Source organism: Aptenodytes patagonicus, chromosome 7, assembly GCF_965638725.1.
Source record: "Aptenodytes patagonicus chromosome 7, bAptPat1.pri.cur, whole genome shotgun sequence".
Classification (NCBI taxonomy): Eukaryota; Metazoa; Chordata; class Aves; order Sphenisciformes; family Spheniscidae; genus Aptenodytes; species Aptenodytes patagonicus.
The window spans coordinates 16,854,320-16,863,145 of NC_134955.1; the positions used below are offsets into that span (position 1 = coordinate 16,854,320).

Sequence of the window (8,826 nt, forward strand, 5' to 3'; positions counted from 1 at the left end):
CATAGCATAAAATTGAAACTTCAGGCATCCAGGAAATTATAGTTTTTGCTCTTTGTTAGTGTCCTTGCAAGAAATAAGTGAAGAGGAGAAAGACTTGGCTTTACTAACCAACCACAGGGTGACAGGGAGCTGACAGCGTGGCGTGACTGTGAAAAAGACAAGTGTGAGTCCAGTCATGGCATTTCCAGTAATGACAGGAAAACATGAGTGTTCCTGTTTCAGGCATCACTGAGGAGACTGTCTAAAACACTCCATATGGCAGCCTCTCAAGAGAAAAGCATTCAAACGGAAAGAGTCCTGCAGAAAGGACGTCCCAATGACCAGAGCACAGCTTGCATCATGCAAGACTGAAAAGGTTTAGCTTATGTAACTTAAAACAACAAACGAGTGGGAATTGGATATGTAAATACACGGAAAGGGGAAGTAAACGCCAGAGAAAAGATGTCTGTAACAAAAACCCAAACATCTATACGTTTAGGTGGAAATTAGAAGGAGGTTTCTAGCCACCAGACAAGAGGCTCCATCCGGAACTACGGCCATAAACCCAAACGGCTTGTGCCGGTGATGAGGAGGAGCACAGAGCCGGCTGCCGGCGGCGGTGCTGGCCAAGGCTCCCCGGAGGGGGCACTGCCCGGGCGGCGACGGTGCGGCCGGCAAACGAGGGCAGGAACACCTTCAGCTCCCCTTAGCTCTCCAGAGCCGGCACCGCTTGCCGATCCGTGTACTGGCTGCGCACGCACTGGGCATCTTCCTTGCCCTTGCGAGCTAACGTTTCAAATCACTTTCTCCCATCCCGGTTAATAACAGAAAGAGGGAAATCTTCCCCGGCGACACGACTCCCCGTGCCAGGACGCCGGTTCACCACCGGCGCAATGCGGAGCCGTGGCAAGGCCAGCCCGGCAGCCCGCCTCCGCCTCAGGCTTGAGACGGGCCCGCTTAACAGCCCCCAGAGGGGCTGCGGAGCCCCGGCCGGCGCCGAGTTCCTCCTCGCCCGCCTCAGCTTCCCTCACGCTGCCGACTGTTACGGGCCGAACGCTACCGCCCGCCTCGCCTCACCCCCCCGCCCCTTTCCTGCTCCCATGCCGGCGCGGTACAACTTCCCCCTCCTCTCCACCCCGACGTGTCGGCGAGCACGTCTCCACCGTCGCGGCCCGCCCGCCTCACGTCAGCCGCCCGGCCCCTACTTAAGGCGGCGGCCGCCTCCCCTCTCCGCCCCTACAGCCGCCGCCGCCGCGCACGCTTGAGGACGCTCGGTGGGTGCGATCGACTTCGCGGGTTAGGGGGGGTGCTTGCGGTGGGGAAGGGGAGGAAGAGGGGATGCGGGCGCCGCTGGCCGCCAGCCCCCCGGGGGGACTCGGTCGAGCGGGCGGCGCCGAGCGGACCGTGGTCCGCTCGGCGCCGTCCGCTCGACCGAGTCCCCCCGGCCGAGGAGCTACCGGCCACGGCCCTGCTCTTCAGCCCGGCGCCGCGTTGGGTGCGGTGTGGAAGGGCACCACGCCCTGCTGGGCGGCCTTGTGCAACCGGCGTGATTTCCGCACCCCACCCCCCCGCGCCTCCTTGAGATTGCTGTGCGCTGCATTGCCCCGCAAACACCTTCCCCCCCCCCCCCCCCCCCCACGCCGCGTTTAGCCTGCGTGAATTCACTTGCGGTGAAAGTGCGTGTGGCCCCAGGGGCCTGCGTGTTGGGAAGGGTGCTGGGAGTGACCTTGCAAAGGGCTGTGAGGATGGGCTCGGGGCTGCGTTTGAAGTAGAGCATTAATATACCACCTCGGCTACTGGCTCTCCCCTAACCTGCTTCTTTCAGGGGAACAGCACTCTAAAAACAAAAATTTTGAGTATCGAGTGTAACTGAGAAATGCTTGAGCGGGTGCTCCTCACCAGCCCTGCGCATTAAAGTTCTTACAGTGCAAAGGGAGAACTTGGCACATGGAGAGAGTGTGCATTATACTGGGCCACGCTTCAGGAGACTTCTGCAAATGAAGACTGACGTATCTTGGTTAACTTTTCCTAAATGTGGGCATTGCTGGCTTCCTGTCCCATCCTGTCCCCCCCCTCCCCCCCAAACTCACAGTCCTTACCTGCTCTGCCAACGCTGCCTGGCCTTTCCTGCTCCGAACGAGTTGCCGCCTGTTCAGCACTAACTGTAGAATCACGTTGTGTCTGTACTTGCATCCATCTGCGAGGCTGCCCCTGCCTCGGGCTCTTCAGGCAAGGCAGAAGCTGTGCTGCTGCCAGTGCAGCACCACCGGGGAAAGCATAGTGTCGGCTTCTGCAGGGACCCTGGGGTGAAAGCGTAATATTCCATCATCATTGTGGCATTTCAGTACACCTGTGGCTGTCAGATTAGAACCCATATAACCAGGCTGCCATGCTGGTAGCTAAAAAAATAGAGGGTGGGAGAGATAGTAACACCAGACTCTAGACATCTTAATTCAAAACTATGCAGTTTCATTTTAAAACAAAACCATAATGTTGACTTTGAGGATCACACTGTGCTTAAGAAGGGCTTGCCTAAGTGTTGTACAACTTCAGCTCTGGAAAGGCTTCAGGGCACAGAGTACCAGTTTTTCAGGGCAGTAGAATGGAGATTGCCAGACCATGCTGTGCTTAGAAGTACTAAAATGGCTTCCTTTACCTAAATGTAACATGGATGATCATTTAGAACATTCTACTAATGCTGCTGGAGTGCCACCCAGCTATAGAATCAATGGTTCTCAGGCTGTATTTGAGGGAAAGCTTTAGCGAGCTTAGACAGTGCATTGTCATCAATAATTAAGTTTTTTAATCATTTTGCTGCATACAGGCAGTACTGCCAGATGGTTTAGGCATGTGATTTATATCCATTTTCTTATCATCCTGGAATAAAGTCCGTCTTGCTTGATACAAATACTCTGGTGTCAGTAAAAGCTCCAAAGCCTGGAGAAATAACCTGTTGCTTTCCTTGCAGCAGTGCACCATGTCTCTCAAGGATCAGCTCATCCACAATGTCCACAAACAGGAGCAGAGTCATGCCCACAATAAGATCAGCGTGGTTGGTGTGGGTGCAGTTGGAATGGCCTGTGCTATCAGCATCTTGATGAAGGTAAGTGTCAAGCTTGGGATGAAGCAGCACAGTTGTGACTACCTGAGGCCTAAAAGGGGGGCAAAAAGTAATCTCCCTTATTAGACTAATTGGGCTAGCACACAAGATGAACTTTTTGTTGTCCATTCTTTTCTTTGGGCCTGAAATGAAGCAGCAATCTTCAAGCTATTGACAGAGAACAAATAGCTGTAGTTCATGTAAATCACGTTTATCCCAGTATCAGACAGAACATGCTCTATGTATCATTTTGACTTAAGAGCTGCATTTACCTTTGAACGACTTCCAGAATCCCTTCTGAGAACTGAGGCGTCATTTTGTCTGAAGCAGAGAGTGTGATAGAATACTTCATTGCAGTGTGGACTGGAAAAAGTGGTCCTAGACACTCTGAATGACTTCTCCTCTGCATTGCATTATTATATTGAAAATGCTGCGTTTTAACATCAGGCTTGCTTTTCTTAACTGTAAAATAGGTTGTTTATGAACAGCTATTAAATTATTCATCATTATCAGGCTAAATTGTACAACTATTCCACACAGAATGTAGATATGAAAAGTACAAAACTAACTCAATGAAGGGGATACCCCAGGAGACTAATTAAAGTACTCTGCTTGGGAACATGTAAAGTGATACAGATGAGCAAAATTGCTTAAATAGATCACAGCTTTTAAAAGGATTGTAACTTCACAGTTTACAAATTGGGTACTTTGGTCAAAAGAGGCAATAAACTTACTATTTAACCTTGGTCTCTTGTAGGACTTAGCTGATGAACTTGCCCTGGTTGATGTTGTGGAGGACAAGCTCAGAGGAGAGATGCTAGATCTCCAGCATGGCAGCCTCTTCCTTAGAACACCAAAGATTGTCTCTGGCAAAGGCAAGTAGTTGGCTCTAATGTGCTCGTTATTTCCAAATGGAGATAGCCACTTCAGATCTCAAACTGGTCATCCAAGTCTAGCACTTAGCCTGTCATCTTAATTGTTAGGAGGAAAGCTCACTTCACTTCTGCTCAGCTGACATTCAGTTTCATATATCTTGTTAAGGCTGGTCCAACTAGGAATGGTCTGTTCCAGAGTTGATCGCTCAGTATAGAAAGATGAAGTTCTTAAGTACTCCTGCACCTTTGAGAATTTTATTTCACAGCCAGTTAGCCCCTGAATGTGTTACTGCTTACTTCTTGGCCATAAATGTCTGACCGCTTTTTTTAGTGGCAACCCGACTAGGGCAAATGCTAGCCATCTCATACCTCGGTTAATGCGCAGCTCCAGTGTCTACAGGTAGTAGGTTATGAGGGCAGAGCCTTCTTCCTTTTCTACACAGCACTTGCACTGGCTGCCATCCCAACAGCTACCCCATACCCATCTATGCCTGAGAAGTATGTAATACCACTGCCCAATTCTACATGTTAAGGTTTTGACATGCCCTTAAGGTTGCCACTTGTGGCAATGAACCACTGTCTTAAAAGAAAACTTAACTTTCCATAGAAGCAAAGTCTAGGGTAACAATTACCAGGAGAATTTCAGATAGCAATACTAAAAGGAACTGAGAACTCCTGTTCTGAACCATGTGTAGAAAGAGGTTATGTTTGACACAGCCTTTTGTCTGCAGATTACAGTGTGACTGCACACTCCAAGCTGGTCATTGTCACTGCTGGTGCCCGTCAGCAAGAAGGAGAGAGCCGCCTTAACTTGGTCCAGCGCAATGTGAATATCTTCAAATTCATCATTCCCAATGTTGTTAAATACAGTCCTGACTGCAAGCTGCTTATTGTCTCAAACCCAGGTTTGTCTTGTGTTGCCTTAACAAGAGGATTTGGCTTAGAGAATAGTGTTTTCTTCAGTAAGGTGGCATTAGTATACTAATATGACCAAGCACAGGCTTCTAGAAAGTACTTATGCCACATAGCAAGAAGTGTCATCTTCCCTCTCAACACTCAGCAAGTTGGTCCTCTGAGAAATAAACCAAGTTGCCTCCAACTTGGGTCTTCAGTTGCCTTTGAAGTGATTGTTAGCACAGGACACAGTAAGGGGCACTGATAATTGCACGCGCAGCATAAAAAGCCTCTCAGTTCTGCCTTTAAAACAGTCATTGTGTTAGTGCACTGCAGGGCCTGGCGATGGGCATTACTTTATGCTGTATTCCATGTAACTAGCATGCAGATAAAATCCTTACAGATGAACAGAAGATACCCTAGTTAGCAAACTGCTCATGAGTGGCACTTACCTTCCCTGTTCTGCTTACAGTGGATATTTTAACCTATGTGGCCTGGAAGATCAGTGGCTTTCCTAAACACCGTGTTATTGGTAGTGGCTGCAATCTGGACTCTGCCCGCTTCCGCCACCTCATGGGAGAAAGACTGGGCATCCATCCTCTGAGCTGCCACGGATGGATTGTTGGAGAGCACGGAGATTCCAGTGGTAAGGGTGAAATCTGGCTGGCTGTTACACAGAACTTTTTCTGATAGTTTGCTTGCAAGAAACATCTCCAAAAGCTACAGCAAACCATTACTCAAAAACCTTTGCACTGCAGCACCTTAAGAATGCAAGTCCTGCTTCAGTCTTCTGCTGCATAGAGTAACCCTAGATGATCTATATTTGACCTGAGTTACTCTGCTTGGAAAAGGTCATTACTGTAACCTGAGGAGGCTAAAAATTTCTAGGCTAAGTTGTTCCCATAACTCTCAAAAAAAAAAAACAAACTGAAGAAGCAAGAGGGTAAAGTTCTCTGCAAGGGACTCCCAAAGATCTGCAGTAGACCTACAGGTAGTCACTCAGTTGTCTTTACTGGCATCTCTCGATTACTTCAAGAACTATATATAAGAATTGAAGTGCAGAGGCAAGTCTAGAGGACAGGAGCAAGAGCAACTTTCTCCTTCCTTAACCTGTACTTTCTCTAGCAGCACCAGAGCAGTGCTGTCTGCTGCTGACACTCGGGAGGACTCATTTGGAATAAATTCTTGTTTTGACAAACCTTTGCAAAAAACAGTTACTGTCACTTCAGTTCATGTTGCCTAGGTGTTTTGCTTTAATAAAGGTATATTCAGATATGCATAAAGATGTTTATATGCTCCTAGGTTCTCAGCCCGCAATTTAGATTGGCCTTATAGGTCATACTATATTTAAAGTCATATCTAAATCAGTGATGTGTTGCAGGTTAATCCAACTAGATCTTACGTTAACTGTTAATTTGAGGACAAAACTATGTTTTCTTGTGAGATAATTAATCTATGTGCAACTCTCAGTACCTGTCTGGAGTGGAGTGAATGTTGCTGGCGTCTCCCTGAAGGCTATTTATCCAGACTTGGGAACTGATGCAGACAAGGAACACTGGAAGGAGATCCATAAGCAGGTGGTGGACAGGTAAATACTGATTTTTTTTTTTTTTTGACATGAGAACAAATGATGAAGAGCTATAGCACCTCTGAACTGCAGTATCCATATCTGGTTTCGTGAATACCATAGTAGCCCAAAACAAATGTCAAGACTCAGACATAATAGAACTTGAAATAATATTTTAAAGGAGTAATGTAGATTTGGCAGAGTTAATTTTTCATGGTTAGTTAACTTTAAATTAGGGAAGTGCTTTAACTTACAAGTTTCCAGTATAACTGCGGGGAGTAGTGTAAAATGCAAATAGAATTCTTCACTGCTGAGTTCATTTCAGTCTTGTCAGCAAATCAGTCAAGCTTCTGATGTCTCCAAATTAAGACATTTCCAAAAGCCCTTCTTACAAACTTTAAGTATTTCAGTTGATGGTACTTGTTTTTTAATGAGTAACTTTGTCACTGCAGTGCCTATGAGGTCATCAAACTGAAGGGGTACACATCATGGGCTATTGGCCTTTCTGTGGCAGATCTAGCTGAAACTATTATGAAGAATTTGAGAAGAGTGCACCCGATCTCTACAATTGTTAAGGTGAGCAGCCCCTTTTTGCTAACTTTTGTCTTACTGGGAATTCTGAAGAACAGTGATTACTTTCTAGTTTAATTTCAACTAAATTTAATTGAGTTTTCCCTATAGGACATTTTATAGACATACACAAATTCTAGCCTAACTATCCTTACCTACTTTTCAGGGCATGCATGGAATAAAAGAAGATGTCTTCCTAAGTGTTCCTTGTGTACTGGGCAATAATGGCATCACTGATGTAGTGAAGATGATCCTAAAACCCGAGGAAGAGGACAAATTAAGGAAGAGTGCAGATACACTCTGGGGAATCCAGAAGGAACTACAGTTTTAAATCTGCCCAAGCAGTTCACTCTTCGCAGTTTAACGGGTTTAGTGGTTTGTCTTACGTTGCACTTTCCAAGTAGGTCAAATCTTTCAATGTATGTATCTCAACTAGAACACACAAAAAACTCAGATCTGAACAAATGAGTTTCCTAAAGATAGCATTAGGAAACTATTCTAGGTTTTTTCCTGTTCAGACACCCATGTTCTTAGCCAGTGCTAGATAACCTAGTCAGTCTTGTACAGTGAAGTGGTGTGACAGAAATCCAGCATTCAAAGCAGCACTGCCTAGAAAGCCCTTTGCCTCATCTTGTTTAATGTTGGTTTAGAACAATAAGTAACTAATTATTACACAATGTGAAACCAAAGACTATTTTCTTGCAGTTAGAGGATTGTCAAGCCAATTGACCAACCTTCTCTGCTGGCTGAATAGCTTAAATATTTCACTGTTGGTAGGTCCAAATGTATTTTCCTAACACTGCTTTGGAATTTTTGTGTATACTTTTTTTTTTGAGAACCTTATTTTTGTGTACTATATCAGCCTAGTTGTAAATCTGTCTCCTGAGCATGTTTAAAAAAGGTTTCTGTATGCAACAAGACAATGACTGTCCAACTGTAGTACCAGCTCCAACACCAAATAAACCACAAACTGTTATTTCTGTCTCCTTGTTTTTCTTTATAGGGTGCAGCTCTACTTGCACCTATCTAAATCAATTTATTTCATCAGTCACACTAACTCAAACCTCACCTGTGTAATAATATTAATGTGTGGAGTTACTCTGTTGTAGGCTCCAGGTATTTATGTAGTGAACTTCCTGTCAGTCTCAAGGTAGGAATGAAAAAACAGTGACAGAAGCATTTAAGTACTCAGAAGTTAAACTTGATTCCCATCTTAATGCAAAGAAACAGGCTCTGATGGACATTATGTTAGGGGAGTGGAGAAACAGTGCAACAAAGGAAGTGTCTTCCTTACCTGCACACAAAAATGCGTGTAGGAAGAAATCTCTCCGTATCAAGTACCTGACATCCATAAAAAGTCAACTTGCTGCCAAGCACAGAAGAGCATCTCCTCTGGAATAGCAGCCATATGTAGAAACAATGACCAAAGTTCCTCCTTGTTGTGGTTTAATCTCAGTCAGCAACTAAGCACCACGCAGCTGCTCGCTCACTCCCCTCACCCCCACCCCAGTGGGATGGGGGAGAGAATTGGAAAAGCACAAGTGAGAAAAAACTTGTGGGTTGAGATAAAAAAGTTTAATAATTGAAATAAAATGATAATAATAATACACAAAGCAAGTGATGCACAGTACAATTGCTCGCCACCTGCCGACCGATGCCCTGCCGACCGATGCCCAGCCAGTCCCCGAGCAGCGGCCCCCCCCGGCCAGCTTTCCCCAGTTTATGTACTGAGCATGACGTCACATGGTATGGAATGTCCCTTTGGCCAGTTTGGCTGTGCCCCCTCCCAGCTTCTTGTGCACCTCCAGCCTTCTCAGTCAGTAGAGCATGGAAAACTAAAA

At 46.0% G+C, this 8,826-nt stretch overlaps 1 protein-coding gene across 2 annotated transcripts; it reads left to right on the forward strand.

Moving 5' to 3' along the window:
• The first annotated feature begins 1,162 nt into the window (after positions 1-1,162).
• Positions 1,163-7,961, forward strand: LOC143163219 (L-lactate dehydrogenase A chain). Of its 2 annotated transcripts, none has more exons than XM_076344122.1 (8): positions 1,163-1,253; positions 2,948-3,082; positions 3,837-3,954; positions 4,686-4,859; positions 5,321-5,494; positions 6,319-6,436; positions 6,868-6,991; positions 7,152-7,961. In XM_076344122.1, exons 2-8 carry the CDS (start codon positions 2,957-2,959, stop codon positions 7,314-7,316), a joined length of 999 nt encoding a protein of 332 aa, XP_076200237.1. In that variant the 5' UTR covers positions 1,163-1,253; positions 2,948-2,956; the 3' UTR covers positions 7,317-7,961. The 2 variants fall into 2 exon arrangements, with proteins under 2 accessions (XP_076200237.1, XP_076200238.1); XM_076344123.1 differs by having other exon boundaries at positions 1,199-1,253; positions 2,951-3,082.
• Positions 7,962-8,826: the final 865 nt, after the last annotated feature.

Coding starts and splice junctions, on each gene's coding strand:
- LOC143163219 (XM_076344122.1), top strand. CDS start 2,957: ATGTCTCTCAAGGATCAGCTCATCCACAATGTCCACAAACAGGAGCAG. Junction 4,860..5,320: donor GCTTATTGTCTCAAACCCAG/GTTTGTCTTGTG, acceptor TTCTGCTTACAG/TGGATATTTTAACCTATGTG. Junction 6,437..6,867: donor CATAAGCAGGTGGTGGACAG/GTAAATACTGAT, acceptor TTGTCACTGCAG/TGCCTATGAGGTCATCAAAC.